The sequence below is a fragment of the Papaver somniferum genome, unplaced genomic scaffold (genome assembly GCF_003573695.1).
Source record: "Papaver somniferum cultivar HN1 unplaced genomic scaffold, ASM357369v1 unplaced-scaffold_118, whole genome shotgun sequence".
Taxonomy (NCBI): Eukaryota; Viridiplantae; Streptophyta; class Magnoliopsida; order Ranunculales; family Papaveraceae; genus Papaver; species Papaver somniferum.
The window spans coordinates 1,107,965-1,128,675 of record NW_020620825.1 but is presented as its reverse complement, the minus strand read 5'-3'; the positions used below and the strand labels follow the sequence as shown (position 1 = coordinate 1,128,675).

The window sequence follows — 20,711 nt, the reverse complement described above, 5'->3', positions numbered from 1 at the left end:
CCAGCCTCAATATGAACACTGCTTATCACCCTCAGACTGATGGCCGAACAGAAAGAGTGAATTCTTGCTTAGAAACTTACCTCAGATGCATGACTATCCAGCAACCAAAGAAGTGGCACTACTGGCTTCCCTTAGATGAATGGTGGTATAATACAAGTTACCATACCAGCTTACAAATGTCACCTTTCAAATACTTATATGGGTATAATCCTCCTCATCTGGGTTTCCTATCCACTATCACTACTTCAGTTGCTGCTGTGGAGACATATTTGAAGCAGAGGGATGCCATCTTAGAGATACTTAAGGAGAACTTAGCAAAGGCCCAGGAGAGAATGAAGCTCTATGCTGAAAAGAAGAGGGTTGATAGACAGTTTAACATTGGGGATTTGTTGTATCTAAAACTTCAACCTTACAGACAAGTATCAGTTTCCTTGAGGAAAATTTTTAAACTGTCTGCAAAGTATTATGGTCCCTTCAAGGTTTTACAGAGGATTGGTCAAGTGGCTTACAAGATTGAACTTCCTCCTGCAGCTAGGATTCATCTTGTGTTCCATGTATCTCAGTTGAAGTTGAAGATTGGACAGTTTGTGATACCTTACCCAACTTTCCCTGTGGTGGACCATGAAGGTCAGGTGGTAGTAGTTCCTCACTCTCGACTGTATTTTAGGGTCATCTCCAGAAATGGTTCTGAAGTTCAACAGCTGCTTATACATTGGACCAATTCCTCTTCAGAAAATGCTACTTAGTAGGATGTTTATGTGATTAGAGCTCATTTTCCATATTTTTTATCCTTGAGGACGAGGATGTCTTAAAAGGGGAGGTAATGTCATACTCTAGCTGCCTTACTTATCACCTAGTGGCCCTTATCCATCATGTTGGTTGCCTTCATCACCAATTGTTAACCGTTAGTTCTCAATAGCTAGCTGAAGATTCTGTTATCTAGTTGGTTAGCCGTCTTCTCCCACATGTCTCTCGTGTATTGGTTGTTCTAGATCCAATAGTGTATTTAATTGGTCGTTTGTGCGTCTGTAAGAGTATGAACATTTTTGATAAATAAAACCCTGAGGCTGGTTCTTTGAATCAGAGTTACTTCTTTTTCTTAATTAGTGTTCAATTTGTACTAAGATTAGTACACCCTGTAAGTATTTGGCAACAATCTGACTTAAACCTAATTAATAATAAATGTTGTCTGATTTCACGCAAGATGATTATTGAGCATGAACATCGGGATAGAGATTTGTGTACAATTGTTCATGTTCCGATTCCAGGGCCTATAGATGATCGTAGTGTTTTTATGTTAAGTCTGAAAAACTTTGAAATGCACCTCCAACTAAGAATTGATCTTGTTTATCTCGAAGAGGAGGCCAAGCACAAGCATTAAGATTCGTACAATTTTGATAGTCCGGATATGAAATACGCGGTACAAGCATCATCAAATGGAGAATATGATGATACATACTTAGATGAAGAAGTTTTTCCTGGAAAAATGAAGATGGTGCATTTGATTATTATGAAGAATACTATGTCAGATTCCAGCTGATTAGGAGTATGCAGGTGAACATGTTTTTGAAGATGCATACGTAAAAGAAGAATATGAAGATGATGAAGATAAAGATGAATATGAGGATGAATATGAAGATGAGGAAGGAGATGGAGACGAACGATAGTTTTCATTATGGTCATTACACTTTAAAACCTGTTCAATGCTACATGTACAAGTTTGAATGGGTTTTAGTTCCTTTTCAGTTTCTCTGGCTTTGACAGTGAATGTGTTTTAATTTGATGGACATATGGTTTATAATTATGATATTTTTGTTGCTTATTTCAGTCTAATTGTACAGTAGTTGCAGTTGTATGGTCACTTCTCACAATCTCATTATACAGTAGTTGCAGTTGTATGGTCACTTCTCTCCAAGAATCGCGAAGATGGAAAGGATCATATTTCCGTTATGAACCTCATTTCAATATCATTAAGGTGATGCAAAGATTCAACCCATTCACGCCGAGAAATATATCAGGATGCTATGATGTTAGCGCAGGGCATTATACTACTTAATGAGGGTGTTGCTGAAAAATAACCCATTGATAATTTTGATTAAAAAAAGAGTTTTGAAAACACATAAGTACAATGTGCAGTTGTAATTTCAATTTTTAGTTAATAAAACTAACAACAGTACATTAAACCACGACATAAAAGTCTTAAACACTTTAATATAGAAAATATTGAAACGTGCTCACGGCAGGGATTTCAGTTCCAAACATTTCATTTGCTTCCAAATGGATGAACGGATACCCTACTAGTTGGATAAATTTACTCATCACTGCGTCTCCGTCATTATTGTGATTATCTAGTGAAAATACGAGGGTACCCAAATACACCACAATCTTTTATTTATCAACCTATAAATCCTCTACTGAATGCGATAGTCTATGGACAAAGTCGAGACAATACAATAACTCAGTTCACACTTCGTGTGATTGTCTATGGATACGAGATCGAGAAAATACAACAACAAGATAACTTGTGTGATTGAATATGAATACAAGATCGAGGCAATACTACAACAAAGTGTGTTACTTGATAATAGGTTCGGTAATAACTTAACTTTATAGGATCACTATCAAGTAATCGGAGTTAACGTATATGTGTATTTTACTTTATTATTATAAACAATTATATGCGGAAATCAAAGTAGAAGACACAACAAGATTTTGTTAACGAGGAAACAACAAATGCAGAAAAACCCCGGGACCTAGTCCAGTTTTGAATACTCTCATAATTAGTCCTCTATACAAAATCTAATATCAACTTCGTATAGTTGAGACTAATTTCAATAAATGCTTGTCCAATATTTCCGAAATTTCTCAATAGAAAATCTCCAATTAGTAAATGTACATTACTAATTTTATTCTCTAGAGATATGCATTAATTTCTGGTAATTAAAGAATATAAAACCAAAAACCTTAATTAAAAGATTCTTAATTTATTTCGGCACAAGATCACCTTGAGTACTAAGGAATATCTTTGAGCAATAAATGATAATAGTTACTCTTCGTGTTCAAAATATGTTGACATCTTTTCACTGCAAATCCTTATTTCATATTTACATGGATTTGCATTCTTGGAATTGGTTATACCATACTTCCAAACAATTTTAAAATTAATTCGCCTGTTTTCCAAGACTACTATGTGATTGATCAAATACAAAATCACATACATGGGATCAATCGTTTCTACTAATCACTAGGATCGGTTATACCTAAATATTGAAACACTTGTGGTCGGTCACACCAATCACTAGGATCGGTTACACCAGTTACAAGGATCGGTTATATCGACACATGGTATTACTTGTGATCGGTCACACCAGTTACCAGGACCGGTTACACCAATTACAAGGATCGGTCACACAACACTTATGATCGTTCACACCAATTACTAGGATCGGTCACACCAATTACACAGATCGATCATACCATCACATGGTGATTACTTAGGATCGGTTACACCAATTATCAAAACCATTCATGCCAAATCATAAATCTAGGCATTGTGATTAGTTATACCAAGATACATAACCTGAGTTAAGAGCGGTTCTACTAACTCACACATATTGGTCATCCAAAGATTTGCAATGAATAGCCGGACCAATAATCCTATTGATTTCACTTTCGATTCACGAAACAATTTCATGAATGTACTTCCTTTAAACAAATGTAAAACATTGTTTCCTATGGTGAAATCTTTACCATAAACCATTCACATAATCATGACAATATAGACAAGATTATATCGATGTCATATCTACGAAGTTCAAAAGATAAGCATTATACTTCATAGTCTAATTCGTTAATACTGTGGTCATAGCCAAGTATAAAAATCATGTGATTGAATAAAATATCTCATACCAGATTTCCACCACAGATAGTTTGTTCCGTCAAATCTTGGCGGTACGTTAACCGAAACCAATTCATGAGAACTCGAATTCATTTCTTATAGGTTGGATCGCACCAATCACAGATTGTTAGATCTTTTTCATGTTTTCCTGCTCTGATACCAATTGAAAAGACGAGGGTACCCAAATACACCACAGTATTTTATTTATCAACTTATAAGTCCTCTTACCAAGTGTGATCGTCTATGGACAAAGTCGAGACAATACAACAACTTCGGTATTCACACTTTGTGTGATCGTCTATGGATATTAGATCGAGACAATACAACAACAAGATAACTTGTGTAATTTACTATGGATACAAGATCGAGAAAATATTATAACAAAGTGTGTTACTTGTAATAGTTTTGGTAAAAACTAAACTCTATGGATCACTATCAAGTAATGCGAAGTTAACTTATATGTGTATTTTACTTTATTGTAATAAACAATTATAATGCGGAAATCAAAGTAAAAGACATAGAAAGATTTTGTTAACGAGGAAACCGCAAATGCAAAAAAAAACTCGGGACCTAGTCCAGTTTTGAATACTATCAGAATTAAGCCGCTATACAAAATCTAATACCAACTTCGTACAGTTGAGACTAAGCAGACTATCCCTAGCTACTTAGTTCCCTCGGTATCCCTGCGTCCTCGACTTCTGGAGTCACACACGTGAATAACAAGTCCTTTGGATCGTATTCCAAACAACAAAAGAAGAATATGTTTGCTAACCTCTCTAATCAATCTTGCTACAAGATTTAGATGAGTCGTTGACAAAGGCTCTTATGTTTAATCTAATAAACTCCTTTGTCTGGTTAGATCAATCTAACTTTAACTACCGAAATAGTCAAGTATAGATCCACACTCAATCAATATAAATCTCAAAGATAAATATAAACTGATTGGATTTACTTTGAGTGATTTACTTTGAACTCAATGTTGGTTTAGATCAATCTAAATCAACGTTCGCAACTAATCAATCAGATCTAACAAAGATAAACTGATTCTAGTTGGATCCCATCCGACCAAGGTTTGTGCACACAATTCATAAGATACGAAAATAATAAGGAATCTTCTTCGTCTTCAAATTTTCTCTTCAATAACCTGCACAACACCACTTGAATCTCTTATGATCAATCACGCACAGAACGGAGTCTGTTAACAATGGATTATCACAAGATGTGTTTAGATCTAACAACAATTCTAAATATCCCGTCGATACTCTGATCTAGTTTGAGTGAATCTTATATCAGAAGAGAAGATTCTCAAACATAAACAAACTAGGTGCAATCAAAGTTTCAACAACCGTTAGTCAATCAAATCAATCGAAAACTAATAACACTGAAATTATCTAGTTTCCCACCAACGGTACTCGTAGAGATTTTTGATCCCACATAATTATTTGAACGAGTGGTCGTAAAAGTAAGAGATTTCACCTAATTAGGAAACTTTCCTCTCCGAATAGACGGCTCCACTAGAAACAACAAGAAACGAAGTTTGCCTGACTCTTAGGATAGTTTGATAGAAATGCAAACTTAGGTATTTGTAGACCAAGGATGTTTCGACACCAAGGAATTTCCAAAACCGAAAATATTCTCAAGATATGCAATGAATGGAAAAATTCGGTTTTCCTAATTCCGATAAATGCTTGTCCAATATTTCCGAAATCTCTCAATATAAAATCTCCAATTAGTAAATGCACGTTACTAATGTTCATTCTCTAGAGATATGCATTAATTGCTGGTAATTAAAGCCCATAAAACCAAAAACCTTAAATAAAAGACTTTTTAATTTATTTCGGCACAGGATCACCTTGAGTACTAAGGGATATCTTTTCAAAGTATGTTGACATCTTTCCACTGCAAATCCTTATTTCATATTTACACGGATTTGCATTCATGTAATCGGTTATACCACACTTCCAAACAAGTTTTGAATTGGGTCGCCTGTTTTCCAAGACTACTATGTGATTGATCAAATACCAAATCACATACACGGGTTCAATCGGTTCTACCAATCACTAGGATCGGTTATACCTAAATATGGAAACACTTGTGATCGGTGACACCAGTCATTATGATCGGTTATGTAATACCCCGATATTCGGCAGTGGTTGGCCGAATGGAATATAAGTAATGATTTGTCCTTCCCTAACACCGAGGCCTTTTCAGCACAATTGGCTCCAGAGTTGGCAGAAAACTCTGCAGTTAAGCGTGCTCGGGCGGGAGCAATCCAGGGATGGGTGACCATCCGGGAAGTTACTGCTGGATTACCGCAGCGATGCCCGTTGAAAATCCCACACTGCTGGATGACCGCAGTGGCTAAGTGGGGACAGTATCGGTGGAGGGACGGGTCATTACAAATGGTATCAGAGCCGACGACGGTTCACCTGCCGAGGGTGGGAAAGCACGCTGGACGGGGTTGTTCCAGGTGCTTCTCATGAGGGGTAGGGAACGTCGGAGATCTGAGCTTGCGAATATATTCTGGAGCCGAGGACGGCTCCAATTTAAGGTGGTGGTATTTTAATACCCCGATATTCGGCAGTGGTTGGCCGAATGGAATATAAGTAATGATTTGTCCTTCCCTAACACCGAGGCCTTTTCAGCACAATTGGCTCCAGAGTTGGCAGAAAACTCTGCAGTTAAGCGTGCTCGGGCGGGAGCAATCCGGGGATGGGTGACCATCCGGGAAGTTACTGCTGGATTACCGCAGCGATGCCCGTTGAAAATCCCACACTGCTGGATGACCGCAGTGGCTAAGTGGGGACAGTATCGGTGGAGGGACGGGTCATTACAAATGGTATCAGAGCCGACGACGGTTCACCTGCCGAGGGTGGGAAGCACGCTGGACGGGGTTGTTCCAGGTGCTTCTCATGAGGGGTAGGGAACGTCAGAGATCTGAGCTTGCGAATATATTCTGGAGCCGAGGACGGCTCCAATTTAAGGTGGTGGTATTGTAATACCCCGATATTCGGCAGTGGTTGGCCGAATGGAATATAAGTAATGATTTGTCCTTCCCTAACACCGAGGCCTTTTCAGCACAATTGGCTCCAGAGTTGGCAGAAAACTCTGCAGTTAAGCGTGCTCGGGCGGGAGCAATCCGGGGATGGGTGACCATCCGGGAAGTTACTGCTGGATTACCGCAGCGATGCCCGTTGAAAACCCCACACTGCCGGATAACCGCAGTGGCTAAGTGGGGACAGTATCGGTGGAGGGACGGGTCATTACAAATAAATTAAAAATCACGTCACATTAACGGTTAGATGTTCCGAAAAGAATTTTTATGTATCCGCTGCAACAGAATTTCTGAACTGAACATAAATTAACTAAGCCCGGATAAATTATTTAATGAGCTTGGGCTTAGTAGCCGGGCTTCGTCTATGGTATCGAAGTAGCACTTCGGGTTTTCGGACATGGGACCCAGGCCCAAAATTCGGGGTGTTACAGTTTGGTATCAGAGCAGCAATTAGATCCTCTCGGAGCTAGTTGTTGCGCAAACAACATTAATTGTGTTTCGAGAAAATCAGTTGGGTGTTTTTCTTTTTAACTTGAATTTTTTTTGTTACTAACGTACTTGAATTTAGGGGCTAAATTTCTTGAAGCGTGTGAGGTTGTAACAATCCGTCTGAATGCCAAAGGGTATTTGTGTCATTTTACTTGTGAGGGTAAAAAGGTCATTTTGCTTAAGAGGGTATTTTGGTAACTTATTGATTTTATTTAAAAATTGACGGGAATGGAAATAGTACGAAGTGGACATACACAAAGCAAAGGGAATAAAGATAGGATACCTGGCTATCATTTTTTTTTCTTAATTTAATATTGTTCTTATACGTAGCCTTGATTGAATAATGGAAATTTCTGGATCATGTCAGTTTGACTGTCTATCATAATTATTATATAATACTTTTTTGTCTCATTTTTTTATGTTACATGTAAAAATCTCTCAATATGTACATATAAAAATTTCATAATTTTCTGAGTTCCAGAAGTATTTTTAAATCAATTGTTTTCACTGTACAAGGATCAGACGTTTTCTGTCAGATTCAATTTTACTGAAATTGTCTATTTTTTTAAAATATTCTTTGTCATGTTTTAGCCTTTAGAGTCTACTGAAAACTCAAAGATGGTTCTTTTATCTTTTCATAATGATCGACCAAAGAAAATTTGAAGTTGTGAGTGAATTGATATGATTTTTCTAAAACGAATCGTCACTGTTGTGCGTTTCTGCAGTACTGGTCAACTACTCGTTTGACTATGGTCAAAATGTATTTAAGATAAACTAAAAATCCTAGAAATTTTATTACTGGAAAGGCGATAAGTTAGGATTCAGAATATATAATCATAATAATTTATGGATTCGCATTGGACTCGGTAAAATTATTTGAGTGACCTGGAGTCAGTTTCTGTTTTATGAATCTTTCTTAAAAACGTAATTATTTTAGATTTAATCTGGAACTTTTAACGGTGAAATTAATTTTTCTGATAAAGTATATTTCTTTAGGGTTCATGTAAATTAAAAATCACGTCACATTAACGGTTAGATGTTCCGAAAAGAATTTTTATGTATCCGCTGCAACAGAATTTCTGAACTGAACATAAATTAACTAAGCCCGGATAAATTATTTAATGAGCTTGGGCTTAGTAGCCGGGCTTCGTCTATGGTATCGAAGTAGCACTTCGGGTTTTCGGACATGGGACCCAGGCCCAAAATTCGGTGTGTTACAGGTTACACTAGTTACAAGGATCGGTTCCATCTACACATGGTATTAATTGTGATCGGTCACACCACTTACCAGGACCGGTTACACCAATTACACGGATCGGTCACACAACACTCATGATCGGTCATACCAATTACTAGGATCGGTCACACCAATTACAAGGATCGATCATACCATCACATGGTGATTACTTAGGATCGGTTACACAAATTATCAAAACCAGTCATACCAAATCATAAGTCTAGGCATTGTGATTAGTTATACCAAGATACATAACTTGAGTTAAGATCGGCTCTACTAACTCACACATATTGGTCATCCAAAGATTTGCAATGAATAGCCGGACCAATAATCCTATTGATTTCCCTTTTGATTCACAAAACAAGTTAATGAATGTACTTCCTTTAAACAAATGTAAAACGTTGTTTCCTAGGATGAAATCTTCACATAATCATAACAATATATACAAGATTATGTCGATGTCATATCTACGAAGTTCAAAAGATAAGCGTTATACTTCGTAGTCTAATTCCTTAATACTATGATCATGTCACATCACTAGAATAATAAAAAATATGTAAAGTATATACAACTTTGCAGTTATGTTTTCAATATAGCGCTACTTGAAAGATATGTTAGGAATGAAACAGTTCAAGTCAATATTACTAGACTCAAGTGGAAGGATAATGTCGTCGTCGTAGTTCATTACTTCTTCACATTCTTCAGGTCTTCGGAGTAATACTTGTATGGATTAACATTCCTATACTTTCTAGTTTAACATAAACGAAGTTGACTCTATTATTTAATCAAGTGACTCTAGATTAGTTTTGATACTAAAATATGAAAACCAAATTTGACATACCAACGCTTGGTGAGTTCAACCGAGCTACGCTCTAACATTTAGGCACCCTTTAAATATCTGGTAATTGTTTCCGGTGGTGTATGCTCGTCCTCGTAGACTCAGATAAATCCTTCTATTATCGTCACCGTTGAAATGCAACACGAAGATTCTCCAGAAATATGACCAAAAACGATTGCCGGTTTCCACTAAGGTTGTTTCACGAGTCCTCATAACTCTGTAAAGACACATATCAAATCAGTATCTTCCTTAAGCGTGTATGGTGGGCTCGAAGGATGCATGGTTAGATTTTGAAAAGGAAGAAATATATATAAGTAAGATTGGTTTTGTGTTTCGTTGATGAGGAATATATAATCTTTATATGGATAAACTGTAGCGGCTCAATTTTTAAAATTAATAGCATAAAAAGTATGCATTGGTGATAATTCAAAAAATCTAGTTGCTGATATTAATTCAAAATAATATAGTTGTTGGTTACTCGAAATTAAAACCTTTCATTACTTCAAATAACAAATACATTAAGTTCACAAAAAAAAATTTAAAACGACACTTTAATGGAGATAACAATTATACGGAGTTGAAATAATAAAATATCTTAATTTAAAACTACACTGGAAATTAAAAATTTAACAATTAGAGTTGGACTACTTCATTATATTTTGAATCTTCAATGCTGATTATATCTATCTTCTTCAAAATATCCTTTTGCTTTCATCGATAAGATTTTCGATCGTAAGAGGTTAAGTTACTAAGATCCAAACATTATTGTCGTACCTTCTTTTATTGATTACTTTGTTGTTGGTTAGACAAATGAATCGTGCCGAGTTGGGATTCTTGTTACACTTTCGTTGCTTCCTTCATTGATTGTGATTCTTTAACATATTCTAAATATTTGCACTATGTTGATAGATCTTTGATTCTTCCATCTGAATTGAAGCACTCCCCCCATCACCTGTCCTGGGCATACCTTGCTTGCTATCCTTCTTCAACCTAACTTCCTTTTTGGCTTTTAGTCCCTATGAATCTCACTTGATACTTGCAATTCCAATGAGTCTCTCAGTTAGGTAGTACTTTTATCCCATTTTGGACTGGTACAAAAGTTATGATGGTTGTCAAACATGACATTATTTTGTGCGACAGTGAGTTGATAATCAAATCCAGAGACTTTCTCTCTCGACATTTCATAACAAGCATCATACTTGAATGGTTGCCGTGTTTGATTTTGAAATTTCTCTCGACCATATCGTGTCTGAAACAGTGTTTACAAAGTAATAAGTTAATTACTATTATCATTAGTCGTAAAAACTTAATATATTTGTAAAACTTATCAAAGCTTCGTGTGAAGCACTGCTTTTAGTTTGCCGATATATTGCTAAGAACTGACACGAATTCTCTCAGCATCTTTTTTTGATTGCTTTCATTTTTCTTAAGGCACCATCATCCCTTGCATAAGCATTCCCCTTCCGATCAACGAAAACTTCATGAATACGTTTACAAAAAAAGATGTCTTTTGTTAAGCACTAATAAATTTATCTCAACCACGTAAATGTATGCAGCAGTAAGATTAATTTATTTTTGTTGAACAAAATTATAAATCATATTGAATCGAATTTAAATATGTGAATTTGATAAGAAATCAATTAAATTCAATTGATTGGGACAAGATGGTATTGAAAATTAGAGTTTCCTAACATATAGGAACAATCTAGATTTTTTGGGAAAATATCCATTGATATCCCACGATGGAGAAAATAGAGCCGTCGAAAGTGTTGGATGATTGCGATTGGGTGTAAGAGGAATGTAACAAAATTAGGTGAAACAAATACCAATTACTAAACAGAAACTAAGTTTCCCAAAAGCAACTTTTCAAACAGAAACTGAATTTCCATACCCCATCTCTTAGCTTAAGGGTGCACAAGATATGATTCACTCTTTAGCGAAGTGAAGAGATATCGCCAGGATTCCGCCACAATTTTGTTATTATCTAAAATGAAATCCTAGTTAAATCTCATAGCCATTTACTGAGTCACGAGAAAACAACATAAAATGGAAAAGAGAGATGGATTGGACGTACGGCACATGAGGCATCAGTCGACCCATGTCACGTGCTTCGTCAACGTTAGTTATTAGTCGTTTTGATTTGTAAAGTGACATCAAAGATAAATTATTGAACAGGAATCTACCTTTCTCTTCCCATTCAAATTAAGAACAACTTCCCCATTTTCTTATTTGTTCAGGTTTTTTTCACCTTAACTCCTCATTTCCGTTTCCCGCCTTTCTTCGCTTACTATTTTCTTCCTTCTGTTTTCTCACATAATTATCCCTTTACCTTCGCTAACAAAATTTTCATCAAAATATCTTCTCTGATCTCATAATCGTCAGTTATGAAACTTGTTTGTTTTTCTGAGGTTTTACGTTTTTCAATGGATAAAATTCGTTTGAGCTGTTGTTGCAATAGAAAAGAAGGAAAGAGAACAATAAATTTAGCCATCTAGGGTTTTAGATTTGGAAAAGATAAGGTTTTAATTTAATGGCAGAATATGGTCGACATCATAATATTACTATTGGGGATGGTAATGGAAATAGTAAATTATCATCTAGCGAAGCTGGAATTCCATCTGGACTTAATCGAATCAAAACTACCCGTAAATCTACTGATCGATTATTAAATTTTATGAATAATAATCATAATAATAATGAAGGTGGTTCTCCTAGATCGAGTGGAATTGGATTTTTTCGACCTCCGCCCCCTCCTCCTCCACCTGTTGCTGTTGCCAAGCATAAAACTGGTCAATACGGAAATAAAGAAGGTTTGTTTTCTGAACTAATTTTTTTATTTTAATCAGTGTTTAGGGCCAATAGAAGAGTTTAAAGAATGAAATTTGTTTGTCTATGAAATATATATGATGCAGAGAGCCTAGACGAGTTTTGCTTTTTAAGCAGTCACTAGGAATTATGCTGACGAGTTTTGGGCACCGGTAGATGAATCAGGGGCTTTACCACTCTACCAAAAAAGCATCTACTCCTAGATGAGTTTAATATTTTTGAAGTATGGATTAGGTTTAGGAAGTTCATTGATTACTTGTGGATGGGTAATTTGGTATTATGATAATCATAAATGAATCGGGTTCAACGTTTTATAGACGGTACACCCTTTTGTTAGTAAACCATGTTACAGAAGTCTTCAGATTATTCTAACAATTTGGCATTTAGGTTCCTCTCTCTCTCTTTCTCTTCCCCCTCATAAATGTTATTGAAGGCTACACATAGGTGTGTAAATATAATTTCTTGTTGGTTGTCTGTTGTAAAAATTTACATGTTTTTTTAGTGATGAGACAAACATATGTACGTACACATAGGATTGCCCAAGGGGAAATCAGGCGGTTGCATGAGACAAACATATGTGCCTACACACATGTAGGCAGTAATATATTGCTGCATTTTTGTGAAAACAGAAACTTATATGCTCATAAGGTGTAGAAAGAATAGGTAATATGTTTGTATTCATGAACTTGCAGTTGATGAAACCTTATATGCAAAAAAATTGCCCAGGACCCAGAAAACATTACGTCGGTATACATAAAAGGAGGTTAATAAATTCAGTGATATCAAATCAAAAGCAATTCTGACTTTTCCTATGTATTTTTGTAGGTCATCACAAAGGGAAGAACTTCGCTCGATGGTTCACATCGTATCTCTCTAAGGGTTATTATCAAGTACCTAATAATAATATTTCAGTCAAAACTGAGGTGATGTTTTATTCACAATACTGGTCTAATGAGTTAAACCACTTCTATTGAAAAGCTTACGTTAGTTTTTTCGTGTTTCAAAGTTGAATCAAATGTGTATTTCCTATCTGACAGGTTGGAGAGTCGGAAATTAAAATGCTCAATAAGGAAGGTGCTGATGTAGCTAAACATCCAGCTGGAAAGGAATCATCAACAGAGCAGTTGGGCACAAGAATCCCAATAGGTTTAAAAAGTTTTTCTCATGAATTAGGACCAAAGGGTGGTATAAGACCTGTCCATCCACGTGCACACAGCTACAATGACTTAAAAGTACAGTTTTGTTTTTCAACTCCATATACTGTATTCAGGTGTTTTGACTGTAGTGGACTCTCCATGCATTAAGTCATTGCTGAAGTGTCGTTAACTTAAACTGTTATTAGCTAATATTATTTGGAGCATGTTTTTTGTTCTAATCCTCATTAAGGCTTTTGTATTTTTATATATAGGAGCTTTTGGGTTCGCTTCATTCAAGGTTCGATGCCGCTAAAGTTGTGGTGGATACCGAGCTGACTAATTTTGCAGGCAATGTTGAAGAGATTCTTACGAAGAAGGGATCCTCGTCTCCGGATGGGCAAAAAGCGGCGGAGGACCTTTTGATTCTAGCCCAACAATGCATAGGAATGACCTCCACAGAGTTCCGTACGAAGTGTGAGAGAATTGTGCATGATCTGGCTGAGAAAAGGCAGCAGTGTCAAGGAGGTTTGCTGAAACAGTTGTTTACTCATATGCTCTTTATCTTGACTCGCTGCACCAGGCTGTTGCAATTTGAGAATGCTGAGCCGATTAATGAAAATTCTCTTTTTAAATTTAGGCAATGCCTAGAAAGCATTCCTGCTGTTGAAATGAAATGGGGACCTCAGAAGGATAATGCCAAACAGGGATTGAGTACAGCATATTCTCTCCCATGCAAGCCCGACCAAGTTAACAGAAAGATTAGAACTCCGAGTAACGATTCCGTTTTCTCAACAGAGAAGCCATTGTCCCGTAGTTCTCAGGTTGAGAGCCGATTAGGTGAAACTTGTATCACAGAGTTTCATTCGCAAACTGGTAGCTCTACTACAACCAGGCATTTCTCCTCTTATAGGGAGGATATTGTTCAGTATCACCAAGTTGATGGAGGTTTACCTAAAAAGCTGCTTAAAAAATCCAGTGGTGATTCACTTAATGGAAAAGATAGGATTATTGATGGATCTGATTCAGTAATATGTAGGATATGTGAGGAAATTGTTCCAACGACGCACTTGGAATCTCACTCTTATATATGTGCTTATGCGGAGAAATGTAACTTAAACTCCTTGGATGTGGATGAGCGCCTAGCCAAACTTACAGAGATATTGGATCAGATTGTAGAGTCCTGCACCCTTGGTTTTAATGTATCCTATGAAAGCCCAGATACTTCAAAATCACGAACTGCAAACTCTATGACTGGGTCTGAAGTCCAGTCCCCTAGGATAACCGAGTGGCACCATAAAGGAGTAGAAGGTATGTTCGAAGATATTCATGAGATGGACACAGCTTGTATAGATGATTCACACCATGGCGGTTTGAGTAATTTGAAAAGCCATTTGGCTGTGAAGCTCAGTCAGTGTGGTGCAACCTCTTCTACTGGGAGCCAGACTTCGGCTTCGTCAACAAATACACCAAGAACAAGCCATTTTGAGTTGTTCTGGTTAGAGTATAATAACACATCTGAGCCAGAAGATTTACACCAGGTGAGGTGGCTATTTTACCTAACACTTCGAGTATAGCATTCCAGTGAGGACTGTCTTGTCTAATAACTTGAATTTACTTCTGCAGATGAGTGAGCTGGTTGACATTGCTAATTGCATAGCAAGCACAGATCTTATGAAAGAAGGGTCCCCTGACTATCTAGTTGAATGTATGCACGACTTGCAGGATATTTTACAGGAGAGCAAGGTCAGAGCTCTGGTAATAGATACATTTGGAAGCCGTATAGAGAACCTCCTAAGGTACCTTTAGATTGTTGCGAAGTTTGTTTTTTAAGGCAGTCGCACATTCTTACCATTATATCCTGTAAAAACGTCTACAGGGAAAAATATGCTCTTGCTTGTGAGGTGATGGATGACAGAAGTCCTACAGATGTAAGCAAATTTAATGGCAGTGGATGCTTGGGGGATAGTACTTCACAAAGTAGTACAATGTCAACTCCTTCACATGGCACACATAAAGAGCGAACTAGCATTGATGACTTTGAAATGATCAAACCTATTAGCAGGGGCGCCTATGGGAAAGTCTTCCTTGCACGCAAGCGAACAACAGGAGATCTATTTGCGATAAAGGTCTGCACTCTTTCATTTTAGGGTGTTGGTTCTGTTGTTTCTCTTGAGCTCTGTAACATTGCCACGGATAGGTTTTGACATCTCCCTATTGATACCAAACAACAGATCGACTTCCCAGACCTGGTATATGTAACATGTCAACTCAGTTTTTGAGTTTCTCTCCTCGAATTATTAGTAATTTAGTAATAGAATATGTATAATTAATAGTAGTAATTATAATTAGCTGAAATTATGCTTTCTCTTCTTTCTCATTCCAGTGTCAGTAGCTTTGGGCTAGGTCTTTGTTTGTCGCATAACCTCTTTTTAGCTTTAAGATGGTGCTTTTGCAAAAATGTCTTGCATTTGAGATAACAAATTGATTCCTAATGCAGGTGCTCAAAAAATTGGATATGATAAGGAAAAATGATATTGAGCGTATACTAGCAGAGCGTAACATATTAATCACAGTCAGGAACCCATTTGTGGTATGATTATGTTCAGGTTTCGTTCCATTTCTCATGCACAATTTAATTGCTGAAAATATTACTATTTTGAAGCTAGTACTTGTGGTATAGAATCGTCCATTTACTCCTCAAATGCAGAAGGAATGGATGAGATGGAATTGCCAATCTATCTGTCTATCCTTTTGTTTTTCCTTTTATTCATCCTGTTCATGTTGACCTCCCATTTGTTTTATGTCTTTCGGTGTAAAGCACATTCAGTTGTATTTAAAAATCATTCTTGAAACAAATATTCATCTAGAATGATTGCTACTGTAGGTACGGTTCTTTTATTCATTCACATGCAGAGATAATCTCTATTTGGTTATGGAATATTTGAATGGAGGTGACCTGTACTCCTTGCTTAGAAAAGTGGGTTGCTTGGAAGAAGATATAGCTCGAACATATATTGCTGAATTGGTGAGCTTGCAACATTTCCCATTTTGAATAGTATCTTCTTCTTTTTTGTCTGCCATATCTTATGAAGGTTATATCTTGTTCTAGGTACTTGCTTTAGAATATCTTCACTCCATGGGAATAGTTCATCGTGATTTAAAACCAGACAACATATTAATCGCGCATGATGGACACACAAAGGTACGGTGTGACACTTGGACATTAAGGAAATGCCCGACATCTTGCAGAGCTACTTTATCCTACCTTTTCGTCATTGGTTGTAACAATGAATTTCACATACCAGCTTACAGATTTTGGACTGTCAAAAATTGGGCTTATAAATAGCACTGTTGACTTGTCTGGATCTGAGACAGATGAAACTTCCCCGATAGATACTGAAGACTTGCATAATTCTTTTGAGCATACTGCACAAACAGAGGAGATAACTAAACGATCAGCTGTTGGCACACCTGATTATTTGGCACCTGAGATTCTTCTTGGAACGCAGCATGGTTAGGGCAAAATCCACTTTCCTATATATTTTGTATTTACTAATGTTTTGTAAATTTTTCTTTATGAAGGCTCTATTTCTTGTACACTATAATTAAGTTACCCCCATGGACATTATTGCAGGTTATGCAGCTGATTGGTGGTCGGTGGGAGTAATCCTTTTTGAGCTTATGACAGGAACACCACCTTTCAATGCTGAATGTCCTCAGGTATTCCTGAAGTTTCATTGGTGCTTGCTGACATTGATATTTCTACTCTCTATGTTCTATTGCCTACGGTATACATGCTGCTTTTGACAGATATTGCATGTTGAGGTACAATATTAGCTACATGCATGTGGGTTACTTTGAAGGAATAGTATCCTGCATTTGGTGCACCAAGTAGGCACTTCCTCAGGCTGCAAACAAGCATGTTTAACCAATATCACGCTATGTTTGTTCACTTGATAAACTAATGGCTCATGTCTAAGTCTTTAGAAACAGTAACCAATGTATCTAGCAGATGTTGCTCTATTGCTCAAGATTAATTAGATAGTTATGGGCAATCATATAAACAAGATTATTTATCTTATACTCCCTCCGTCCCTAAATAGATGACCTATTTGATTTTATATTTTGTCCCCGTGGTATAGTTTAAGATATAAATCATTTCTAAGTTTTACTAGTTATTATCCATAAACATAAGGGTATAACTGTAAAAAATACGTTAAAGTACTCCCCTCTCCTCTTTGCCTTAAGAATTGCGCAAACTTAAACTAGATCATCTATTTAGGGATGGAGGGACTATCAATTAATATCACGTGTAGCATCAAAAGCTGTTACGCTATCTATCTATTTGGTCTATTGTCCTTTATATGTTTTGTAACATGGTTTTCCTTTAAATCCTCGTTTAGGTTTCAGTCAATATGCTAGCCTTTCCTTAATCTTCCACAAAAAGGTTTTATTGAACTAGGCACTGGGCCATTTTCCATTAACTATTACGTTATTTTATTATTTGCTCAGAGTATCTTCGCCAACATTCTGAATCAAAAAATACCATGGCCGTCCGTTCCTACTGATATGACTTTTGAAGCCCGAGACTTGATTGAGAGGTTGGTACTTGTTTGCACTACTTTCTATTTCTGTTCTATCCTGCTTGGGAGTTGGGACTAAACTCATGAAGCCTAGTATCTCAGTTTAATTTTCTAATATATGTCGACTGAATATGCCCAACAATTTGGTCTGGTAATTTTAAAATGTTGGGCTGATCAGCTAATGTACTGGTGGTCCTTATTTTATTTATATTTTTATTTTTGGCAAGTAGGTGGCCGTTATTACTGCAGACCTAATAGTGCCTTTTATCCTTCCTTGTAATTCGTGTAACCACTCTAACACAAGTCTTGCATTTCATACTCAGCATGGTCCTTGAAAGTTTTGAATAATGATCCAGTATAGGACTCTCTGTCATGATTTTGACACCGCAGCTTAGGCTAGGATTAGAATTTGCAAAGTCAAATTGGTCTCTTACTCTTTTGTTGGTGGACATTTTTTGTCGACTGAGGGCATTTCATTGCATGTGGAAACTGCGGAATTTTGTTTATGATATTTTAAAGTAGGCTGGTAGATGTCTGACCTTTGAGTATACTTATGGTGTAGCTTTCTTATTCATGACCCGGATCAGCGCCTTGGGGCCAACGGAGCATCAGAGGTACTTACCCAAACAAGCTCTCTCATACTAGCTGTCAACAAATAGCTGCTGTTAATTTACTTTGGAACGCTGAGCAGCCTAGATTTAAGCAAGAAAATACAATTGTGAATTTATGAATGCTCTGAATTTCTTTTCTTTTTTCTTTTCTTTTTTTACAGGTAAAAGCACATTCCTTCTTCAAGGGAATCAACTGGGACACCCTTGCCTTACAAAAGGTAGGCATGACAGGGCTTTTCACGTATTGCATATACGTGGGAGCCCTAGTTAGTTAAATATATTTTTCAGACTGTTCGCATCTGCGCGTATGTATGTGGCTTCCTTAATAATATGCCCTTCCTCCAAATTTGGTTACATTCACTAACCACTTTTGTTGGTCGTAGGCTGCGTTTGTGCCAAGCCCTGATAGTGCAGATGATACAAGCTATTTCACATCAAGGTATTCTGAAATTTCACATGGAGTACCTGAAGATCAGCACTGTAGTGATACTGGCTCTGATTCAACTGGTTCTTGCTCAGACTGTGAACATGAGGTATCCACATACATACACATCAAACAACTAACCTGTAAATGCAACATTCTTCCTGCTCGCGTTGCTTTCCTACATTATTCTTGAATGAAAATTTTAATACGTTTTATTTTACTTCATCTCATGTATTATATTTCCCCCGCATCTTATTGGATTGTCATGTTGCTCAGATCGGTGATTGTGGCGAACTGAACGACTTTGAATCTCCTCCTTTAGATCTTTCCATGATGAATTTTTCTTTCAAGGTATGGTTTTTTCTTCACTTTCTCAATAAGAATTCTAAGTACATCTGGAAGTCTCACGCATCTTCAACTTGATGCTGATTAAGAGGTTCTGCTTGTAACAGAATTTGTCGCAATTGGCATCCATTAATTACGATTTGCTCATACAAAGTGGGAGGACTCCTTCGAAGGGTTCATCCCCCACAAGAGATGGGGAATTTTAACTCATCGATAACTCAGCTTTTCTTTTTTATTCTGTTACACTTGGCATATGTTTTCGGTTTTATTCCTTTCAGGTGAGCTATCTGTGTACTGTTGAGATCATTATGAATCAAGTAGTATTTTTGTCCACCTGATCCAGCAATTTCAGGTTTTTCCTTTCCACTATGGATGACTATTTTGATGTCCCATTGTGTGACACATTTACCTACCCTTATTATGCTATATATGTACCTTGAAATGATGAAGAAAAAAGAAGAACCAAGTTCAAATCAATAGCACAAGTATCGTCCTTACAGACGTCTTCTTTCTCCTTTGTTTATGTTTTGCTTGTTTGATGTCGAACATTTTTCTTAGGGCCTATTTAGTCCGCTGCGGAAAATCGCATTTGCAAATAATCTGCTGTGGTCAGAAATCCTTTTTTTTTTTCTTTTTTGGACTTACACCAGCGGAAAGATTGGCGCCAGTTTAGAGTTCCTTACAAACTAGCCAGACTGGTGGGTTAGACCATCATTCATACTGCAAACAGTTTATCCTAGAGAGCTTAGTTGAAGCGTCAGCTGGATGAAGAGAGAAAAAAATTAAGAAGGGGGATTTAGATTTATCACACAGGAATTGACTCATTAAGACCACAATTGAAAGTTTAAACCGTTGCTTTGACCTAAAGGTCCTACATACCTTTTCCCCAAGCCGACTGAATAAAAGATTTGATAAGGGCTATTCCATGGAAATGCCAAATCTTAGATTTGCCTGAAAAATAGATAGACAAATGGGTAAAGTTATTTGGTTTGTCCATTGCCATCGACCAAGAGCCGCACGCTTAACCTAAAGTGGCGTGACTGAACTTCAACCATGCGTCTTCGCTTCAACGGTTGGCGTTCCAAATAAAGCTGTGTGACGCATTTTTGACCGCCCAACGGTTATAGTTGAATGGCTAAATATTTATCTATCCAACGAGTTATTTTTCCCCTATAATTTTAACTCTTCTTATTTTCAAATTTACACCTTATACGCCTCTAATCTCCCTCAAAAATCATCTAAAACTACCTCCAGAGTTCATGGTGTTAA

At 36.9% G+C, this 20,711-nt stretch overlaps 1 protein-coding gene across 1 annotated transcript; it reads left to right on the top strand.

The window, feature by feature from the left end:
* Positions 1–11,714: 11,714 nt before the first annotated feature.
* Positions 11,715–19,919, top strand: LOC113330402 (probable serine/threonine protein kinase IRE4). The gene is made up of 17 exons (XM_026577220.1): positions 11,715–12,327; positions 13,169–13,266; positions 13,381–13,575; positions 13,752–15,017; positions 15,103–15,275; positions 15,356–15,605; positions 15,977–16,069; positions 16,364–16,504; positions 16,589–16,681; positions 16,785–16,992; positions 17,114–17,199; positions 17,992–18,080; positions 18,625–18,676; positions 18,835–18,891; positions 19,057–19,206; positions 19,374–19,448; positions 19,550–19,919. Exons 1-17 carry the CDS (start codon positions 12,048–12,050, stop codon positions 19,646–19,648), a joined length of 3,405 nt encoding a protein of 1,134 aa, XP_026433005.1. The 5' UTR covers positions 11,715–12,047; the 3' UTR covers positions 19,649–19,919.
* Positions 19,920–20,711: the final 792 nt, after the last annotated feature.

Coding starts and splice junctions, on each gene's coding strand:
- LOC113330402 (XM_026577220.1), top strand. CDS start 12,048: ATGGCAGAATATGGTCGACATCATAATATTACTATTGGGGATGGTAAT. Junction 15,018..15,102: donor AGCCAGAAGATTTACACCAG/GTGAGGTGGCTA, acceptor TTACTTCTGCAG/ATGAGTGAGCTGGTTGACAT. Junction 16,070..16,363: donor CAGTCAGGAACCCATTTGTG/GTATGATTATGT, acceptor TTGCTACTGTAG/GTACGGTTCTTTTATTCATT.